Source organism: Melanaphis sacchari, unplaced genomic scaffold, assembly GCF_002803265.2.
Source record: "Melanaphis sacchari strain LSU unplaced genomic scaffold, SCAv2.0 Contig21_pilon_pilon, whole genome shotgun sequence".
NCBI lineage: Eukaryota > Metazoa > Arthropoda > Insecta > Hemiptera > Aphididae > Melanaphis > Melanaphis sacchari.
This window is the reverse complement of record NW_020271096.1, coordinates 326,990-350,850: the sequence shown is the minus strand read 5'-3', so window position 1 is coordinate 350,850 and position 23,861 is coordinate 326,990. Positions and strand designations below refer to the sequence as shown.

At 25.4% G+C, this 23,861-nt stretch overlaps 2 protein-coding genes across 3 annotated transcripts; one reads left to right on the top strand and one right to left on the bottom strand.

The window, feature by feature from the left end:
• Positions 1-873: 873 nt before the first annotated feature.
• Positions 874-13,466, bottom strand: LOC112594011 (methyltransferase-like protein 22). 2 transcript variants are annotated; one of them, XM_025338599.1, is made up of 8 exons: positions 13,380-13,466; positions 8,140-8,307; positions 3,272-3,394; positions 2,985-3,173; positions 2,187-2,354; positions 1,396-1,495; positions 1,004-1,260; positions 874-912 (listed from the first exon to the last, which is right to left on the bottom strand). In XM_025338599.1, the coding sequence occupies exons 2-7, from the start codon at positions 8,234-8,236 to the stop codon at positions 1,074-1,076; spliced, it is 864 nt and encodes a 287-aa protein (XP_025194384.1). In that variant the 5' UTR covers positions 8,237-8,307; positions 13,380-13,466; the 3' UTR covers positions 874-912; positions 1,004-1,073. The 2 variants fall into 2 exon arrangements, with proteins under 2 accessions (XP_025194384.1, XP_025194385.1); XM_025338600.1 differs by lacking the exon at positions 13,380-13,466 and adding an exon at positions 12,595-12,938.
• On the top strand, positions 13,080-19,443 carry LOC112594010 (protein disulfide-isomerase). The gene is made up of 10 exons (XM_025338598.1): positions 13,080-13,241; positions 13,432-13,612; positions 16,998-17,195; positions 17,294-17,562; positions 17,633-17,866; positions 17,930-18,130; positions 18,197-18,367; positions 18,437-18,568; positions 18,708-18,797; positions 19,129-19,443. The coding sequence occupies exons 2-10, from the start codon at positions 13,444-13,446 to the stop codon at positions 19,180-19,182; spliced, it is 1,518 nt and encodes a 505-aa protein (XP_025194383.1). The 5' UTR covers positions 13,080-13,241; positions 13,432-13,443; the 3' UTR covers positions 19,183-19,443.
• Positions 19,444-23,861: the final 4,418 nt, after the last annotated feature.

Sequence of the window (23,861 nt, the reverse complement as noted above, 5' to 3'; positions counted from 1 at the left end):
AGTAAAGACCTATTGTTATTAAACAACCCAAACTAGTCAAACGCTAAATTTGATAATAGGTTTTTAATTTATTTAAGTGCACGTGATTAAGTTAGAAAAATAATCCCCGAAAACTAAATCCCCATCCTAGAGATAAAATAAAAGTAAAAAAAAACTACTGAATATTTTAACTGAAAACATTTACACAAATAGATATATAAATTGTTATATACAACATTAAACCTAACAGTGGACATTGTTTTTATGTATCAGCATTAGACACTAAAAGGTTTTTGTTGTTGTATGACATTCAATGTTCTCTACGGGGTGTCACGCATTTATGTTAAATCGGAACATTTTTCAAGAATGAAAGTATTTTTACTGTTTTACTTAGACTTAATAAGTAAATAACTTTTATTAAAAGTAAGTATAGTACTTAGAAAGGGTTGAAATTTAACCTTATACAGTCATACAGCCTTTTTACTGATAGATATTTTTATCGGGTAGAAGAAAGATATTAATAACGTACGTCAAATTATTTAGTTTTTATTGATAAAATGTAATTGTATTTTTTTTTTTCAGTTGGCACTTAATAGAGGTACAAATGGTACAATAGTATAAAAATACTAAATATTTAGAGAATTTATAAAGATATCATGCATTGTAGTATTTAAAGTCAAATAAATAGTATTTTAGATTTTGTGTAGGGTATTTTGAGAGTAAGCTTGCAGTAAAGCATTTATTTTAATTTGTGTGTACATTAAATGACGTGTAATATAATTTATTATTGATATATTACAAAGATTAATAATAATAGTCATGGGCAATGCTATCATAGGTATATTATTTTTATAATATATAGAAGCTAATATACCAGACATGCTTAAGCCTTAATACCATTTTTCTTAAATGATTAGGTTTGGTTAAATAATGCTAAAAAGAAAAAAATTATGTGTTAATTATTATGTAGCACTTGATTAATACTAATTTTTTAATTAAATGTTTCAATTATTATAATAATAACCTTATCCAAATACTCAATGGCCAATTTTGACGTAACGACTTTTTATTTTTAACTCGTTAACAAATTTTTTTTACATAGAATTATTGGCTGTTAACTTGAATATAACTAGTTCTTTAGCTTTGTTGTATTGAAAATATTGAGGAAAATTGCAATCTAAAAGTTGTACTTCACACCAATTGTTATTTTGTGATAATAGATCATTGAAGTATTCGTAGCATGGAGCGCAAACCTCCAAATCGACTGAACTAAATACATACCTGGTGACAGAAATAAGTTATTTTAGCATTGATTTTAGTAATATGTAAGTATAGTATACCTAATAATATAATAGTTGTTTAATACAAAATTAATATTTAATAGGTACTTAATAAATTTATTTGCATATTAAATACCTCTTTTCCATTCCTATATAGGCGGTTTTTCTAGGAGATATTGCCATTATTTTTTTAAGGGTATTGACAAATTGTTCAGTTATGTAATTATCGTAAATCACTGAAAAAAAAATGTGTGGTAATATAATATATATTTAAATATTTTACAATGTTATCATGATTTATAAAGTTGGTAGAACATTAATTTGATTTAAGTTTTTTTTTACAGCATTATAAGTACTTAATATTACATTTATTTTGGAAAATTAAAATTTGAAATTTATTTCCCAGTAAACTAACTATTTTTGAATTGCAACCCTTTTCCTTTTTGAAGTCGAATTTGAATAATTAAATTACTTTTTTTTTTACTAATTTATATAGTTTGCTTTTATCTTGAAAATTGAGTGATTGAGAATGAACTAAAAATTATATGAAATCAAACGGAGGTTCGATCAAAAAGTTTATATTATGCTAAATACAAATAATAATTAAAAAACTATTATTTTTTTTTTACTGCAGTGCGTAAGCCAAAAAAAGGTTAAAAATTTGAATTTAAAAAAATGAATGTAATATATTTAAATCTTGTGTACCATAAAAAAAAATCATATCAAATTAAAGTACATACTTACACATTGAAATATTGATAGTGTTATCTTAAAATGTGATCACAATGTATACCTATATATAATTATCGTTATAGGTTAATTTTATGACCATTTTTAATAGGTCATAATATTACTATATCGTCTATATCATATATATTTAATTTTTAATTCCATACAATATAAATAATGTATAAATATGAAACAAACCATCTGCAGCAATTAAAATTTGTAAATCTTTTAACTTCTCACATAATTCATTAGATAATTCGGGTTCATTGAAATTCAGCGGCAAAACTGTTGTGCGACTAACGACTAAATCTTGATTTAAGTTTATGTTTTTTTCAATCATTGATAATATATCTTTGTTATTGATATCTAAAAGAATCCGAACAAATATCATACAAATTTAGTTACAGATAAAATTTTTCCTTTTTTATAGTATTTAAACATATTATAAGTACAATAATAAATTAATATGTATGTATAGCATGTCTGAAACTACTTATATATTTTTGAAAATCACAATCATCTATGAATATAGTAATAACCGAGTTTACGTCAATTGGTCATCTGAAATTGGTCGTTTGATAAATTAGTCAAAGTACATTTTCGTCGAAAAACATGAATATTGGTTTAAGAACGTTATATTTATATAAAGGTACAAATGGACAATAATCATTTATTATACGTTTTCCGATAATAAGTTGAATAACAGTGTGTACAAATTTAAACCGTCAGAAAATGGTCCAATATTGTACTGGAGCAGAAATCCCTAGAAAACGGAAGAGATATAATGACACCACTGAGAGGATAAATACAATATGTAAAACATTTAATAATAGAATATTAATTTATAAATACATATCAGGTATATAGCTCATTACTTGAAATACTTTTCACATTTATTATTACATATTCCTTTAAGAAAAATTATGACAAAATATTATTTTGAAAACGACTAATTTTACCACGACCAAATTCATACACCGTAATAACTAGGTTTACCTGTAAAAATTACTTCTTTGCAATACATGGCAGCTACAATACCAGTCAATCCTACTCCAGAGCCAAGTTCCAATACAACTTGATCATTGGTGAAAATATCACTATTTTCCAGGATAAAGTCACCCATTAATAACGCGCTTCGCCATACTTGCATACCGACCATATTTAATGAAGTTCGATTTATATGCTCTATAATACAATAATATACGTTAAATGCTAATTGTTTATTATGTTCAATATTATGTATATATATGTATAATTTGGGATCTAAAAATAAATATCTTTACCGATTATAATGCCTTTGGCAAGCGGACTTCTTCGAACTACTAGATCTCCATCTTCATCTACGGACAATTGTTCTGGGCAAGGTTTATTTGGTAGATATTTAAATTTAAACGTGCTCCTAATACCTATAAATATTTGATTATTTATATAGAAAAAAAATGATTTGTCAACGATTTAACTATTAAAAAAGTCACGTTATATATATACTATTCTATATTGTGACAAATACGAGTCGAATACACCACTATTAGAGAAATACTAGCTCCGATATTTATATACCTATAAGTATGTTAGATTCTTTTTCTCCCGAAACTAATATACAGAGTACTCTCGATTATCCGTGGGTAGATTATCTGCATTGCGAATTATTCGTAGTTTTCCCCGAGTTTAATGCAAAAAAAAACTTTAATCACAAGCTAAAAAGAAGTGTTTTTAAACAAAAAACAAAAACTTGTAACTGATTTATTTGCATATAAATAATTAATAATTTTTCATTATATCTACAATGTGCATGCGTATCTTTTATTTTTTATTATAAAATTTAAAATATTTTCGTCATATTATATGAATGTTTAAATAAAAATAAAACATTTTCTAGTGGCCTGGTGTGGCGCGGCGGGTGGCCTCAGTCACTAATGTATTCTGAGGTCAAGCATCAGCCGGCGTCGCTAGCTCTCGGATGGGTGACCACCCGAGTTCTTAGTGACGAATCAATAGCGCACACACATACACACACGTGTCCCAACCGTACTAACCAAACTTTCCAAATAAACCTTACACAAAAAAAAACCTACTGTTCCTATTCACGGCTAATGGCCGTAGTTGCCGGGCTTAAATAAGATCAATAAAAAAAACATACTCTAATTTAATTTTCCTTAAATTCTATTTAAAATAACATATTACATTAAAAAAAAATACATATATGTAATTGTTGAATGTAAGTTTTAATTTGAATTTTGCAGATTATCTGCAGAATTCGCTTTATCCATGGACGCCAGCCACCCTATTCCGCAGACAATCGAGAGTACACTGTAATTATCATTTTTAACTATAATTACTATTTGTAATTATTGTTGTTTTACAAATATGTACTGAGTATTCGACAGTAGGTATACCTATACTTATATAGTTATATCGCTGAAAAATGATGTCGATATACCTGTAATTTACAATGTATTGTTTTCCGATACCTATACTTCCGTGCACGCGCCAGGTTCCATATAATATATGGTTACAGATGATTTACAGACTTATAGCATTACAATGGTAGAATGGTGATATGCACTAATATTTCTAAAATATATTTCAACATTTTAAATGACGAATACAATTATTATACAATACCATACATTCTGTATAGGTATTTTAGTTGGAACAATTGAGTAAAGGCCATATGGTGATCTGAATTATTTTTAACTTTATACACCGACATCTGATTTTTAATTTTAATTTTGTTATAGATAAAATTATGTCATATTATGTAATGCTACTAATACATGCAAATATATAAGATTCATGCACAGTTCACTGACAGACAACGTGTCGAAAAATAAAGCAATTATATGTACGTAATCGACGTATAATAAAATACAAAAAAAAAAAGTATTATTTTTATTAGTGGATTTGTCTGATTATGCAGAGTATTGATTGTGGCAGGTATTAAAAACTATAGAGAGAAACTAACTTGGGTTAGTTATGAATTTTAAGTCATAACGCATAAGTCAATACAGTGAGATCAAATAGGTATCTATATTAATAGTTATTTTAACATTTTTATTAGCTGAATTATTATATTTATAATAATTATAATAGTAACATTAATAATACATTAAGTTAATTCCATAAATTATTACCTTGTATATAACATTGTAATATGTTTTATAACTAAGACTAAAATAAGATATAAATATTAAATTTAGAATATACTAAATGATCGATATCAATAATAGGTACAATATTAATACAGTGATAAACATTTGACTAATATACATTAAATTACATATCTACCAATAAATGTATAACAATATTTAGAATAAATACGAATTTAGTACTATAGTTCAAAAATTTTGCTATTAATAAAATTGTCATAAGTTATAATTTTTATTTAATATTTATAAATAAAAAGGAATTAAACAAGTTTCAAAAAAGGGTGATAGCCTCGCAAACCCATTCAAAACCACTTGTGGTATTACTGATATTACATTGCACAGTTCCTACTTCCTAAAATGATTATAATCATGGCGTCAAATTTTTAATATATTATGTTACACGTAACTATTATTTAAAAAAATAAATATTTTCTTATAAAATAATATATGTTAATACTAAAAACAATACAAATTTTTATAATTGTAAAAAAATAAATGGATTTTTTTTAAATTTTCCAAGCTACCAATATATTTATCCTGTATAACGGTATGTTTCATTATTTATACAGTTCAGTAATTGTAACCAATGTTAAATTTTTTATAAATTATCAATATTTAATACAAATTGAATTTAAAAATATAAAAGTGATGTGCCTCCTACTGCATAGCACGTATGCCATCTGTCCATATGTATATATCTAACTGTTTAAGCATTTCTGGTTTGTGAAAGGAGGTCATACTGGAAATATTTAATTCCGTTAAGCTGTACACGACACTATGAGTAAGTACATTAGTAATAACAATGCAAGTAATATAGTAAGAGACCCATTTGAAAATGATTTAGTCATTTTGATAATTTAATTTAGATTATGTTATTGTTATACTAAACTATAAAATATAATTTATTAATATTCTATTTTTATTAAGGATCTTTGGCCTAACTAAAGATGAAATGTAGGAATGCTAAAATATTATTTTATTATGTACCTAACTATTATAAAGAGCAATTTTTTAAGTTGTAAAATTTCGATTTTTAAGCGACCCTGGTTTTTTTAAATTATAAGTAGACAATAGTCATGTAAACCAAGTCAACATTATTGAAAATTATCCTGAGTATAAATATCAACGAATTCTATAAGATATTTCTTCAGATAATGATTTGTTTTTATTTATTCCAAAAAAGTATTTATGAATATTTAAAACATAAAGTTATGTTTAAAGGTTTTTATTTCAAAATATTATGTTTATTATACAATTATTTGTTAATTGTGTATATATTTCTGCAACTTTCGACTTTATGCATTGTAGCCTGAAAATGTATCGGGTTATGTTTGGTCACAAAAATACGATTCTGAACGAAGATTATCTGTCATTTCATATTTATTTTGAGGATATTCTATATTTTATTATTTGAAAAATTCACATCTATAAGTGGCACCAAAAGAAACAAAATATTTTGAAAGTTATACTATAGCCTAAGTAATGCTAATATAAATACTCGTTATAAATGTCAGGTTATTCATTTTTGAATTAAAAAAACAAAAAAAACAATTCGATTTTTTAGATTCTAAGTGTAGAGAACATGAATAATGTATTGATTTTACTACTGTGTTTTTTTATCTGTTATCACTTTTTGAGGCAGTAAATATGCTTAGATTTTTAACTTTGAGGGTGGTATTTGGTAGAAAATTTGTGGGAGGGGGGGTCGAAAATTTTCTGGTAAAAAATATTAATTGTAGAACTGAAAACATATATTATATATATATATATGTATTTTACTATACGTAATTATATTTTAAAAATACCTAGATATTACTTATTTATGTCATGAACCTATTCATACCGTTGTATGATAAGGTAGTATTAGCTCAAAGAATAATAACAATAATGTTAATATAAATAATACATATGTATTATTATGATAATATGATAAATGCAATATTTTCGGAAAAAATTGAATCACTTCACAGTCCATTGTAATACTATTAGTGAAATAAATTATTTTAGTAGAAATATTAAAAAACCCAGATATATTAAATTTAAATTTAATACATATCAAATATCTATTACAGTGATCCACTCGACATCTATTGATCTATGATGCACTATAGTGATACTCATTTTCTCATATTTTTACAGGTTTACATATTTATTAATTAGTAATTATACATATTATCTACATATTTATACAGTGTGGTTATAATAGATTCGACTATAATTTACAAAGGTTTCTAATAAAAATATATATGAGTATACTATATTTATTTATTTTACTTAAAAAATAGGATTAGGGATGTATGTATAGTAAAAAAAAAAATATATTGATTTACGTTACAAAGTACATTTTTAAAGAGAAGTTTGAAGTAGTCTTAGCTATCATCTTATACTTCTCAACCTCTCTATGTCTACGCTCAAATTTATACATTTTCAAGTATAGAAAATAAGTTATTTAATAAAATTAATAAAGTTTTTAAGATAATTAAAATTTAAAAATAGAAAATACCTACTGAAACTCGATTTAAAAAAAAATTAGCAGATTCTCATATTATGTAACAACTTATATATTAGCGGTTCGTCTATTTCACAATTACTACCTAAGACGATTCGATAAAATTAATATAATTTGTGTAGCTATAAAATTTATAAGGTTATAATTTATACTTTAAACTAAGTAGGTATACAATTTATACATTTTAAGTGTTTATTAATTTGAATCAATTTTATTTAAACAGTTGGATAGAAGTTGAATATTATACATATATTATAAATATTTGTTGAGTTTTAAATTTTACATTGATATATTATGGTATTGTATATTTACTATAAAACTTATATTTTTATCTATAATTTAAAGTGAAATTATATATGTACTGGCTACTACATACTTATAAAAAAATTATACGGTGATATAACTGGGTTAAATTTAATCATTTGCATTAATAGTACACTATGGTATTTACTTTGTAATATTAATTATTACTAATGGTTAAAAAAAAACTTACTTTTAATATCATGAGTATCACTAGATTCATGTTCTTCGTTCATTTCTAGAAATAGTTCCGACTGCAAAGTATTTGTAGTAGTACTTGTAGTTTCCATGTTTTTTATTTTGTCAATTTAAATAAATCGATATTAAATATTTGTATCAATATGTTATAATACTAGCACATCTAAAAGAATATAATAATACATTTAATTAATGCTCACAGATATCATATATTTAAATAAGCAAATAAGAATAGCCAGGATTCTATTAAACGTACCTATGCCAAAAAAAAAAAAAAAAAATAAATAAAAAAAAATACGCTCAGGGTTTGAGATATGATTATTATAGCCAACAAACTCGGCCAACTTTATTATACTGCACATTTATTTTATTGTTTTCACTCCTCAATAAGTATATAATGTTTGAGTAACCAGTATTATCATTTCAAAAAAATATTTATAAACACATATAATTTTGTTTATTTTTTAATTAATTTGTTTTAATAATTGAAACATACAAATTACAAATTAAGATTATAAAAGTTGGTTCTATAATTATTTTGAAACTTTTCGTCTCATTTAAAGGAAATAAAATAAGATCAAGATGTTTGCGGTCGGATAAAGAATTTAGATCAAAACTTATACAAATATATTATTAATAGAATAAAGGTTCATAATTATATTAAAGTTTAAACTTAAATGTTTCGAATTGTTTGTAAAAAAAAAAAAAACTAAAGGGAATGTGGCGGAACCGTAGGTAAGTTAAAAATAATTGGTAAGAGTCAACATTTTTTATTGGGTAGGTACTTTATTGCTGGTTCAGCGAGAGAACACATCAATTCTGCATTTCTCCATGCGATACCCTACCATCGAATCATTCAAAACTGGTTCCATTATAGCAGGATATTGTATGGGATATGCAAAACGCCAAAACTTATTTTCGTCAGGCCACGGCGTATTCCCTCGATGAATACAGTAATATATAATATAAAAATAATTTAATTTAGACAGTATAGTATAGTCGCTGTTCATTGTGGAATTATCTAAAAGAACTCACAATGAATGTATAAAAAATATTGAATACCATAAAAATATCTAATGCCAAATGTCCTTTATCCAATCATAATTTTTTAAGTTTAATAGCCCTATATTAAGTTTTACTTTAGTAAATACTTATACAGTTTTACAGATGACAGATATACATTTTTTTTGCGTACAATTAATTTGTATAAGTTTATGGAAAACTTGTGTATATCTAAAGAGTAACTTATTTTATTTTGGCAAAAAATATTGATTTTTTTAAATCTTTGTGAGTATTAAAAAAAAAGTAAATAAGTGATTTCCGCTCTGCTGTACATCAGGTATTACTGTGTTAATTGGGTCACTATTATTAGTCTGTTAAACTTAAATTCAATAATATGTCATTGAATACGAAAAACGATTCTGAACGGAAATGGTTTATCAATCTATATCACCAAGTGATAATTTTTTTTTTTTTTTATTATAACTATTAAAGTAATTTATTTTACTTTTAGTATCATATAGTAGGTTGATTTAAATTTTTCCAAGATATTATATTTATTATATTATTATAATAATTTATAATTATACAATTATACCATACGTATTATATCAACTTATATACCTCAAAATTGAATAACATATTTTTGTAAATACCGTAAAACAGAAAAATAAATTTATACTACCTATAAATAGATAATATTTTATAATAAATCAAAAGTGTTATTGTGCATAGTGAGGTTCATAATAAAATAAAATACATAAAAGTAACGAATAATGTTTTTAAATTATAACAAAATAATTAACATATCATTATTTATTGTTTGAATAGGTAATTTCGTTCGAATTGGAACTTTAAATGTCTATAAAAAATAATTGTCTTCATATATTTTTTAAAATTTTATGGTTGCAATATGAAAACTTATAAAGTATCTTGTAAACATTTTTCAAAACTTGGATACAAAAAAAAATATGAGTTTTTATGAATTTTAAACTACAAAGTAGTTAGCACATTTTTGCGTTTTCGACAAATTTTGTAGTATTAAAAAACTTGAAAATTTCTCATCCCTTAAAAATAACTCAAAAACGATTAAAAATGTTTTTTCTTAAAATACAATCAAATATCTGAAATTGTTCGAGGATAAATAATTATTTTACATGTGAATATCGAATGTTGAAAATATACTCAACAAAAATTAATTTGGTTTTCGGATAATTTTTTTTTTTATGTATTATATAGGTTGAGCAACTAATAAACAACTTTGTGCTACACTTTTAAATCCTAGGTAAAATGAAAATTTTTTTATTAAACTATATTATAAATAAATATTGTAAAAATACTATGTGTATTAAAACAGTTAAATTAATATAAATAAATTTTATTTTAAATATTTCTAACTAAAAAATAATTTATTAATTTTCATGATTTTTATAAATGTCAAAGTTTTAACTTTAAATTTCATAAAAATATATCGTAACAAAAATCTCGATATAACGAATAAAACTACCAGTCCCTTGAAAATATCGCGGTATAACGAACAAATATAATGTATTTTGGTCCCCTCGATGAAGCGAAGCGTTTTTGATCAAAACTCTTGCGATGTAACGAATTTTTATAAATTTGGAGTTTTCTATTATGAATTTTTAATTTTAATTAAGATAAGATACATGTCTCTAGTGTATAACTTTATGAAAAATATGTAAAAATAAGTATGTTGCTATTACCACATAATAGATTACGAAGTTTTTCTGATGATTATCATGCGATAGTACATTCAAGTATAGTATCGAAATTAAGATAAGACTTATGTCGATTAGTGGCTCTACGCAAAATGTACTTAACATACAATGTAACATATCGGTACCGTTTTACCGTATACATATGTATACGAATAATAAAATTTTGAATTTTTGTTTTAAATCTCGTTATAAATGCAATTGGTGTACTCGTATTCTCTTGATATAACGAACTTTCGATATAACGAATTTTTTTCTCGGTCCCTTGAAATTCGTTGTTGACTGTATTTTGAAAATGTTATTGTATATAGAAAACAATAATATAAACAAGAAATGAAAAATTAAAGTATCTACAGTTGTTTATTTTCAAGTAATATTAAAAGTACAAAATCAATTTTGTCAAAAATTAGACTTGCGTAAAAATTTCCACTTTTCCTTAATTTTTGTTTTTCCCAGTTATAAAAATAAATACAACTAATCCAATTTTATAAATAAAATCATTCCCATTTTTAAAAATAAAATCAGCTTATCGACAATTTATCGTGAACTCATACACATCATGATAAAATGAATACATTCATTTTTCCGCTTAGTATCTAAAATGTATATATACTTAACCCATTCATCTATTACGTAATTTTAATAATTGAATATATTATATTATACATTATCTAAATCATCAGAAATCATGAATTCCTATATTATAATCTTGATATCTTTTATACTGCTATCTATATTTTAATATTAAATATTATACAGATTGCAGCAATTATTATAAGATTTGAATAAAGAATATTAAATGTTTATTTATTTTAAATTGTATTATTATATTTTTATTTTGAATAGATTTTTTTATAATTAATCAATGTATAGACTCTTTATAAATTTAATTGTATTATTAATAATAAAAAAATTAATGTCATTGATGACTAATGATGTATAAATTATCAATTTTTCTCATAAATATTAAAAACATAGCACCGTTATTTTTTTGAACTGTCGGCGAGATAGAATTTCTTAAAATATTTTCTAGGTTATGTATTATACTTTATAACCCAACAACCAGTAATTCTTATAGAAATAATAAGTAAGCAGCAATATTCAAATTATGCCGGTTAATGATGTCCCCGCCTCGCCTATCAACTATGACAAGAAACTAAACGTTTAGCAGTCTGAACTCTGAATGTACCTAACTTTAATTTGAAATTTTTAAACTGTATTGCTAAAACAGACTCGTCACAAATAGATAGGTAGGTAATCTGTGTACCTGTATAATTTTGTAGACAAAAGGATTTTCAATAAGGAAATACAAATTATCTTATTTATTACAAATTAGTACGTGTATAGGTATAATAGATGTTAAGGAAATATCTATACAGGGACGGATTTAGATATGCGATGGCCCTTGAGCGGGAGATATTGTGTGGGGTCCGAATAAACTATAAACAAGTTATCACGTATATATTTTTGTTATTGAATAACGTTTAATATTTTCAGCTCGCCACTCGCAAAACTAAGTAGTAAGTATCAGTAATTTTGATTTTATATTGTATAATATATTTTCTGAATATGTGTAATTTTAAATTAAACACGTTTTTCTATACTTAACATTAAATTATTAAATAATTACAATAAACTGTGGGGGCCCTAAGTTATAAGCCACTCAGCCTTTTCTAAATCCGGCCCTGTATCTATGGCTGTTACCAGATACATACCGATCTATATTGAAATCTGGACGAGTAATGAGTATCCACTATTTAGTATTTAATCGTCAAAAATTTTCGTGATAAAAAAAAAAAAAAAAAATCCAAGAAAATATTATGAATATAATGTGGGTGCCTTCGCCTTAAATTATTATTCTTTCGGCTCCGTGTAATAGTCGCAGTACTTTCCGAAATTAATAATAAATTAATAAAATTATTTATGAAAATTAACGATTAGCGATTTTGTGTTGTTTTTGACGTGTCTAAATTGAAAAAAAAATAAGATAAGAGCACCGAATGCTGAACGTTAAGCGCGAGAGTGAGAGAGAGAAAACGCGGACGACGTACGCTACAATTATTGGTTCGAAAATGTGTGCGCGTGTACACTGTGCCCGCGGACCAATGATAGGGCACCACGAGCCAGCACGAACATTTTGTTTACATCATCAACATTTTATCAGCGGCGAACAACACCGCACGTCAGCACGACGCACATTATCCCGTCACCATTCGCACAACCAACGCAACAGTGGTCGTCGTAGTTTCCCTAGTCAGTCGTTAGATCCGTTAATTTTTTTCTTTAGTTTCACACATCGTACTTAGGGTTTTCAAATTGTGCGCATCCACGTCAGATCATCACCAAAATCAAACACTCTCAGGTAAGTACCTAAAGTCCGCGGTATTCCGTCAACGGCAATCGTGTATTTCTACTCGACATCTCGGCCGCTGTACAGTTGTAACTGTACAATATTTTAATAATTACCGGTGTCGTGACCGGTGACCCACCGCCTACTCACCTATTATGTCGTTCCTTTTATGATGCGTGTCTTCGTATTTTTTCTCCTGCAGAATCGAATCGACATGATCCTTCACGTAGCGTTTGCAGCGTTCCTGTTGGTCAACTCGGCGATCGCCGACGCCGGTGTCCAGGAACAGGTGGCCGTCGAATCTGACGAGGGCGTGCTTGTGTTAACAAAGGACAACTTCCAAAGTATTGTCTCGTCGTCCGAATATCTACTTGTCAAATTCTGTGAGTAAACGTTTTGTTCCAGTTGTGTTTACAAGCAAGTAAACAACTGTTTCGTTTTAAAGGTTAGAAAACGTCACAATGACCCATGTAATTGGGTTTAATTATATGACACATAGGTTTTCCCACTGATCCAGCACCATATTTTTCATTATGTGAGGGGAAGGAGTTTGTGGCTTTATTTTATTTTTTTTAATCTTAATATCTAAACAGTAGGTACACAAACACAATATTGAATATTATTTTTGACTATTAAGAAGTACATTTTCTAAGTAGGTACTTAATTGTAAACAGTTTTGATACTTAATTTTTGTATTTAATTTTAAATAAAATTTAAATGATTAATAAATAATATTAATATAAATGTGATCAGTGTTTTTATCTTTTTTGTATCTATTTTGGATATTATTCTCTATATCTATTTTTACTCAATGAAAAGAATACTGTGAAGTGAATTATTTTACCTACTCTGAAGCTTCCATTGAATAATTTATAATTTTTCTTGTTTAATTGGTACAATTTATATATTATGAACTTAGTATTAACATTTTATTTTTAGCAATGTATGATAAAATAGATAAATATAATTATGAACTTTAATAGCTTTTAAAGAAAAAATATTCAATTCTTATCATTTTTATCCATAAATATTAAATGATAAAATTAACCCATGATGGCTTAAAATACATTTGGTATTTTTTTTGGAGAAAATAAGTACTTTAATAACCATTTTTTTTATTATTATTATTATTATTATTAACTATTGTATTAATTGTTTATAAAGTCTAAACAAAAATTAAACATCAGAGCTTATTATTTAAGTTGCTTTATTAAATTATAAGTTATATTTTTAATTTTTATACCTGATAAAACTATTTTTGAATTTGAGAGTTTGGTCATCATAAATAGATTCAATCAACTTGTATTATATTAAAATCTATTTATAGAATGGTGTTATCAAAACATTAATAACATAATTTCTTAGTAGTCATGAGTTTATATTTTAATTTATTATAATGATGTTAATCATAATTTATAGTATATGGCTATTATTTTAAATAACTTCATCACATTATTTAACTATACCCTATTATTATAATTATTACTATCAAGTATTTACTTTACTTGCATAACTTACGTTATAAATTTTAATATGTAAAATTATTTATCTATAACCATAGTTTTTACAAAAACTTATTTATTATTATTATTAAATTAATTAAGGCACTTAACTACTATTTACTACAGTCATTTCTTTTCTTGCAATAAGAAATTTAAAAATATTCAAAACTTTTAATTTTAGTGGATCTAATTTTTGATACTACTATAACAACTAATAAAAGGAAAAACAATTTTACTTGCGTATAAATTATAGCTAAAATAATTTTTAATTTTAAGACCCAATATGCTACCAATTATAATTTCACTACAAGTTTTATCCGAATAATATTTATTATGGCTTATATTTTTTGAAAGCTCAAAAAATATTTATAGAATTTTTAAAAGTTTGTTTGCTCAATATTTAAATAAAATATCTTTTTATTAATATTTTTTTATGAAATTAAAATTTAGGTATCTATTTACAATAATTATATAATTTATTGCTTAGTGTTGATTACTTTTTATTATTTTTATTATGTAATAACAAATGTTTGGTAATTGTATATAAACAATTGTTTTTTGAATAATAATGTTTATGTTACGGACAAAAGCCGAAATCGGGCAAACCTCAGAAATGCCCGGGCAAAACGCGAATTGCCCACAATCCTTGGGCAAAATGTCATATTTCAGCTTTTGACCGGGCAAACCTAGTTATGACCAACATCGTTTGGGCAAAACCGCCAAAACCATATACTGACTTTCATCGTAAGGACAAAACCGTAGAGTTTTAAATACGTTCGCTAATATTATAAACAAATTTAATAATTATAAAATAAGTATTATTGTACAAATATATAAAATTAATATATTTTAACCTCACTTGAGTCAAACTGTAGCGTTTTAAATAACCACTAACATTAAATACAAAAAAATAATAATCATAAAATATTGTACAGATATAATTAAATACACTTAAATAATAATAAAAATATAATGATATTAAGTACTCGTATAAAAATAAACATATAATAATATTAGGTTCTCTATAATTTTAAAATAAATAATTAATAAAAAATATTGTACAGATATAATTGAATATAATAATAAAAAAATAATATTTTTGTTTATTTGTTGCTACACATATTAGAACTACATACAATTTAAAACTCTACAGTTTGACTCAAGTGAGGTTTAAATATATTAATTAAGTTTATTTAATTATATTTGTACAATAATACTTATTTTATAATTATTAAATTTGTTTATAATATTAGCGAACGTATTTAAAACTCTACGGTTTTGTCCTTACGATAAAAGTCAGTATATGGTTTTGGCGGTTTTGCCCAAATGATGTTGGTCATAACTAGGTTTGCCCGGTCAAAAGCTGAAATATGATATTTTGCCCAAGGATTGTGGGCAATTCGCGTTTTGTCCGGGCATTTCTGAGGTTTGCCCGTAACATTTATACAATATAAAATAGTACAAGTGTAGTATAGTATAGTATATAGTACCCATATGGGACTATATTTATATACACCTACTTATGATAAAAAAATGAACATAATTTTTTGGCTTTGATGTGACTAGAACCAATAAAACTGTTCACCAATTAGAAACTTTTTTTTTTTTTCTAAAAATATTACCTACAAATTTAGTTGTGTTAATATTTATGCGTATCAATATTGTTTATATTAATTCAGTGCCTAAGTTTAATAAAAATTAAAATGTAGGAACATATTTAATTAAAATAATAGTAAAAATAAGTTATTGACAACGAATAGATCTTAAAAGTTCTAGTGTTTTAAAATATGTATACGCTAATATAAAACAAATAAAATTACAAACGTTAGGTTATATGTTTAATATGCATTTTTTAGTAGATTCATCAATGATATGTTTTAGTGTTATTTAGGTATTAAAGTATTCCATATCAAGTGAATATTAGTTTAAATGCAGACTTAATTTTAACTTGTAAAGAATTATAGTTTTTTTTGACAAATTAATGCAAAAAATGAAGTTAAAATAGTTTTTTTTTTAAATTTAAGTGTACCAGTTGTAACCAATTAAAAAGAAATATTCAGTTTTTCTATGAAATTAATGCGAATTGTATCTGTACTCATAATTTTATAGAACTTTTTGTGTAACCTTTATTTGCTTGCTGTAAATATTGATTATAAGAGCAAAAGAATTTTAAAAACCAAATAAAATTCTTGATAAATGTTGTGATGTATTTTTAAAGTTTATTTATTGTTTTATAATTTTGGTTGTTTTTTTGTATATTTTATAGATGCACCATGGTGTGGTCATTGCAAACAATTAGCACCAGAATATGCAAATGCAGCTCAACATTTAGCCCAGAATGAATTATCAGTTAAATTGGGCAAAGTAGATGCTACTATTGAGAGTGATTTAGCTGAACAGTTTGGTATCCGAGGATATCCAACTTTGAAGTTCTTCAAAAGTGGAAAACCAATTGATTACACAGGTACCCAAAAAAAAATTTTTTAATGGCTAAAAATATTATTCCTAAGTATTTATGAAATTGTTGTTTCATAATAATTATTTTGTATTTTAATATTTTAGGTGGCCGAACTAAGGATGAAATCATCCAATGGGTATTAAAGAAGTCTGGTCCCGCTGCAAAAGTTTTGCAATCAGAAGAAGAACTCAAATCATTCATTGATGGAAAAAATGTTGCTATTGTTGGTTATTTCAACAATTTAGAATCAGATGCAGCCAAATTATTTTCAGAACTGGCTGACTCTGTTGATGATCATCCATTTGGTCTTGTATCAGATTATTCTAAATTTTCTGATTTAGAACACAAAGATACATTTGTTTTATATAAAGATGTAAGTTTTAAAATGTGAATGTTTAATTTATTATTTGATTATTACCTTTATATTTTGATTTTAATTTTAGTTTGATGAAAAGAAAGTTGCATACGATCAAGAGATTTCCAATGTTGAAGAAATCAAGAAATTTATTTTTGTTCATTCGTTGCCTCCTATTATAGAATTCAACCAAGATACTGCCCAAAAAATATTTGGAGGTCAGATTAAGAGTCATTTATTACTCTTCTTATCTAAAAAAGAAGGACACTTTGAAAAGTTTATTGATGACATTAAGCCTGTTGCACTTGACTTCAGAGGAAATGTAAGTTCAATTGTATTTTAATGAATTTATACTAATTAATTTGATCAAATTGTATTTCTTTAGATTGTGTTTGTTACTATTGATACTGATGAAGAAGAACATCAAAGAATTTTGGAGTTCTTTGGAATGAAAAAGAATGAAGTACCAAGCATGAGAGCAATCAAACTTGAAGATGATATGACCAAATTTAAACCAGAATCTCCTGAATTAACTGGAGAAAATGTGAAAAAATTCGTTACAGATTTTGTTGAAGGAAAAGTTAAGGTATGACGATTACTATTTATTTTAATTACTATTGATTATTGTTTTTGACAAAACATTTCTTTTTAGCAACATTTACTTTCTGAAGAATTACCCGAAGATTGGAACAAAACCCCAGTCTGGACTTTGACTGCTACTAACTTTGATAGTGTAGCTTTAGATTCAACTAAGAGTGTTCTTGTGGAATTTTATGCCCCATGGTGTGGACATTGTAAACAACTTGCTCCAATTTTCGATAAAGTAAATAAATTAAGTCTAATGCATTTTTTACTTAAATAAAGTTTTTATTTTTATTTATTTATATTTTAGGTTGGAGAACATTTTGCTGATAAAGATGATATTATCATTGCAAAAATGGATGCTACAGTTAATGAATTAGAGCATACCAAAATCTCTAGCTTCCCTACACTAACATACTATCCAAAGGGAGATAGTCCAAAAGTATGTTAAGTCATTTTTTTATTTGCATTGCAAGTTAAACAAAATTTAATTTTTCTATCTATGAATTTTCAACCATTCACATTATATACATTTTAAAATGTTTTAGAAAATTATTTCATTAATGAATTAAATTTTTTAGGCCATTGAATATAATGGAGACAGAACTTTAGAAGCAATCATTAAATTTGTTGAAGCTGATGGTAAACAAGAAAGTTCTGCTAGCGCATCGGTAATTAACACTTTTAAATTATTATGTTACTATAAAAGATTAAAAGCCATTCTTTCCTTACGTGTCAATATTTTTTATATTCGCGTTATAACCTTTGATTATACTAAAGTTTTGATTTAAAACTATACATAATCATATATCCATGTCCAATTAAATACAGAAGTTATTGCTGAGGTTTAATGGTAAACTAAAAAATTAAAAAAATATTCTATTCAACTTAACTATGAATAAGAAACCCTTCTCTAACATATACCTTTATAAAGAAAATAAATCATATAAAGTGATTATGAAAAATTAAAAACAATTTATAAATAAACATATTATTTTACAGAGTGAGGAAGGAGAAGAAGAAGAAGAACGCGAGAAGCTTAAAGACGAATTGTAAATAGTAATAAATTGTAAAGAAATGTTTATAATTATTATTATTTTGTTTCATCTTACTTGTGAAAAACTTCAGCACATTAGAGTTCAATAATTGGACTACTACCTAATTGTGTACATATAGTTCATTTTGGTTGTATTTGCATTATTTAAACTCTATAAAATTGATATTATTACAATTGTAAGAAAAACAATTTTAATTTAATTTTCATAATGTACCCTTTTTCAAGACTGTCATAGATGGTTCTGAAATGGACTTCTTAAGAAACATTATTTTAAATCAATATCTATGATGTTTCCTTGATAAGTAAAATAAAAATAATAAAATTTATATTTATATTTTTAATTAATTCATGAATCATTATTTTAAGTTATAGTTAAAAACATTTATTTATTAAACTATAATTACTCAAATTCTTGAGTAATTTAATTTATATAGATCTTTTTACTAATTTTATATACTAATAATAACATTGATTTCTGAAATTAATTTTAATGGTAAAGTTTAGCCATAGATTATTTATACTTTGATAAAAAAATCATATATATATCATATATTTATATTTTTTTTTTACATTTGTTATGTATTAAAAACAATCGTGGGTGTATTTTTATTTTAACATCACAAAAATTCATATTTTTACTTCATTTGGTTTGTTAAAATGTTATCTTTTTGTAGTTACTTTAAAATAAATGCTTTATGATTTAATAAATTTTTAATTTATTATGTATGGTGGTGTAAAGGATACATTTTTAAAGACAATAGTACAACAATATTCAAAAAATGTGATGTAAGTTAAATTTAGTTATTTTTTAGTCAGTGTATATTTGCTACACATGAGACGACATTTTACCAAATAATTGTTTTTTGATGATAGTGTATAATGCCAAGTGCTAAGTTGTACTTATATTTTAATATAACTTTTAATCCCTGAAAATGTTAACATAAAAATATATGATTTATCATTAAAACGCTTTAAATATAAGATTTAATTTTATAAATATAAATTTTAGTTTTAACCTTAAAACTATAGGTACTTCAAAGTATATATTATCGATTATATTTTGTTAAAAAATGTTCCAAATAATTCATGTAATCCTACATTGTAATGTTTATATTCTATAAATTATGAATTGAATGGATAATACTAAAAAATAAATAATTTTTAAATTAGTTTTTATCATACTGACCTTACCCTTTCCTTTTTGGTGTTTTCTGCTTAGAACAATTTATGTGCTATTTTTATTAACCTGAAGTTTTGAATAAATCTATGATAAAAACTTACTAGTTAAATGCAATTTTACTAAAACCTTGAATTCCGTAATAGTGCATACATATTTTCACCAATTGTTTCATGTACTTTAAATTTTAAATTTCATCAGCCAAAAACAACTATTTAAGACATTGCTAACTTTTGAAAATGAAAGTACTTAGGTAAGTTATTAAAGTTTTAAAGTATTTAGTGTTAATACATATAGTATATACTGAGTACTTAGATGGAATTAAAATCTTTACATTGCCTGTATTTTTCATATCTTTACAGTTATCTAGTATTAAAGTAAAATTATAATGTTGATTATTTTAATTTATTTCTCTAATTTCCCGAAGTAAAATAATTTTCTAAAAAAGTTATGTGAAAGATATATCAATAATATTAAATTATTGGATTTTATATTAAGAATATCATAATAAGTAATAATAAGTTTTTAAAGGTTGGATAAGCCTATTTAAGAAAAAAAGTCTGAAGTATATTATAATAAAATCGATGTGTATTTTTAACTTAAACCTAACTATACAATATTACAATGTCGTTATAATTACCGATAGGGGGAATGGAGAAGAGCTTCCGTCAGAATGTTCTTATGATTAGATTTACCATTGTTTTTACTAAATCCGGACACTAAAATTGTGAGTCGGGGGGGGGGGGGGGACCAAGGACCAACGCTAAGTATTACATGTGAAAAAATTAACATACGAATAAAAATAATATTAATAGAATAACATTTAATAATACCCTTGTCGTTTATTTTATATCAACTATCAAGTATCAACAACAATAATATTTGGTCTTAGCTTAGCCTTCCGTTTAAGATGACATGTTTTATTGATAATTTAAATTATTCAAAAAATATGATAATTATAATGTTGTTTTTGGGCCTATAGGTTAAAAACAATCGATCCTTCTACAGTCAATAGAATCGATTTTAATGGATGTCTGTACCTATGTAGTTGCTTACAAACCCTATAACTAGTTATAAGTCCTGGGCGGCTGGATTGCATTATATCTTTTTTTCGTAATCAATTGCTGTTTTCCAATAACTATTAGATCTAGCAGCCATCTAAGCTATTGGTTAGGGGAACATTCAGTATCGATGCCTCCCGTAGAGATCAATGATAGTCTTAAAGGTATAATATTACAATGATATAATGTTATGTTTCAGTGATAATGAGGCGGGCTAAAAGACGCCAACAAATCACAATACTCTATGCATAGTAACATACACCCTGTCCTACAATCGGACTCAGCTCATGTTATATCGTTAAAGTGAATAGAATGCGTGCGATTGTCGGCGGTACCTATATATTATTGTATAGGTCTTGTATAGTTGTATAGTATTATAATAACCAATAGGGAAGGACGTACGATACAATTATAAATTAGTTTAATCGAAGAAAGGAAACAATGTTTTTTTTTTTACGAAAATACTATACGTTTTTTTCTTGTCCCGGCACGATACGTAGCATTGTTTTTAGGTCTCGTCAGTCGTCGATACCGTCATAGTTTTTTTGTTTTTTTATTTGAGCAATGGGCCGCTACAAAGATACAAAAATATCATGATATTAAATTATTAAATATTATAAAAGTACCACTAGTACCGGCTACAAGCAGGAGGGCCATTTAAAATTTTTGAAAGGTATGCAAAAAAGCGGTGGAGCAAAATAATTTTTTAACAGACCAATATAACAAGTATCTATATGTGCATTGTAGGTACTTATATACTAGAAATTAGAATTTAAACAAAACACTTTTAATAGTTTCACTCAAAAATTAACTTCTAAAATTTTTTCCATCTCCTACAATATCAGTAAAATAATACTCATCTACTGTGAAAAAAATTTTATATCTCAAACCTCGACTAATTTAACTTTTTTAGCCTTAAAGTTTAAAATCTATTTTCATGGTATTGTATTACGTATTTTTTAATTTTGTAACTAACCTACTTACCTACCTATTGACTATTTTGTGGTTTTTTATAATAATTAGTACCTAATATTATAATTAGGCTTAAGGATATTTACTATTTAGCTCTAAAATATAAAGGATGCTTTAAAGAACAACCAAAAAAGTTCTAAAAATAACAAAATATACAATTCAACATATTTGATAACCATTGAATTTTATTTGAAAATAATTTTCGTACGATTGATTAAACTATAAATAGTATAAATACATTTAAATAGATCAGGGATGGTTTTTAGTGTTAATATAGATCATAATGAATTATTGGTTTTAAAAAAAATCTGTTCGCCAAGTATTGTGTACCTATTTAATAAGACTATATAGTAATATATATCTACTTAAAATATTAGATTTTAATATTCATATAAATATACTTAGATATATAAATGTATAGGGAGGCTTAAAAGAGTATAAAACCATAGAAATCGTTACCTATTGTAACCACTTACTAGTAACCATAGTCGTATTTTAATATTACACAATACCAAACAATTCAAACCATGATTTAAAGATTTAAAGATTCTAAGATGTTAAATAATTATTTATATCTCAAATCAGTATGTTGAAACGGCTGAGTAGTGTGAACGACATATCAAAATAGAGCTATAAAGGTTAATCTAATAATTTCTGGCATTGAGGAAATTCAAAAACACAATCTTTATAAATTTTTGGTATTCATAGGCAAGGTACCTACTGCATATCCTGCAATAGGAGGTATCTACTTTAACTGACACCCATGGCTATAGGCCTACAGATACGATAATCCTTCGACGATTCAGACGCAAATGTGCTTGCTACTTGGATGGCATAGATAAATTTAATTATAATATTTATAGTCTAATATGTATGCATAAACAATGCATTTAAGATTAGAAATCTATAAGAAATGTGCTTAGTGTTTTAATTTTTTACTCAGTAAAAATTTTATTCTGTGTTTATCTTTTTTTAAGGATTAAGGACTAAAGGTCCAAGACTTACAGCGATCAAGATGTGTGTGGTGTGTGAAAATCGGTAAGACGCAAATGCATTGTAATTATTTTAAATCCGAGTTTTAGACTAAAATATTAGTAATTAATTATTATTTATTAGCTATTACTTGTCAACGTAGTTACGTAGGTACCAATGAAAAACGTCTATTTCTACTAGTTATGAGTGTTATGACAATATTATACATTTACACACCTTTAGAAATTAATACTGCTATGCATCTATTACACAGAGGCGTGAATAGGGGAGTACAGGCAATGCGGCTGTATTATAGGTCTTTTATGTCTAGAGAGCCCTTCTGTTGGTTTAAGACAGCGTAGTAATAGCGACTCGAATAACATTTTTTTTTAAAGGCGACCACCGAACCAACAGTGCACCACGGGAGACGTTCCTGCTGTAAATAAAAAAAAAATATACATACATCTGTGTAATATTAATATAATAGGTATTAGGT

Excerpts from the sequence above, each read along its gene's own strand:
- LOC112594010 (XM_025338598.1), top strand. The coding sequence starts at position 13,444 with ATGATCCTTCACGTAGCGTTTGCAGCGTTCCTGTTGGTCAACTCGGCG. Across the intron at positions 13,613-16,997 it reads ATATCTACTTGTCAAATTCT|ATGCACCATGGTGTGGTCAT; the intron begins GTGAGTAAACGT and ends TATATTTTATAG. Across the intron at positions 17,196-17,293 it reads AAAACCAATTGATTACACAG|GTGGCCGAACTAAGGATGAA; the intron begins GTACCCAAAAAA and ends TTAATATTTTAG.
- LOC112594011 (XM_025338599.1), bottom strand. The coding sequence starts at position 8,236 with ATGGAAACTACAAGTACTACTACAAATACTTTGCAGTCGGAACTATTT. Across the intron at positions 3,395-8,139 it reads TGATACTCATGATATTAAAA|GTATTAGGAGCACGTTTAAA; the intron begins GTAAGTTTTTTT and ends AAATATTTATAG. Across the intron at positions 1,261-1,395 it reads TATATAGGAATGGAAAAGAG|GTATGTATTTAGTTCAGTCG; the intron begins GTATTTAATATG and ends TTCTGTCACCAG.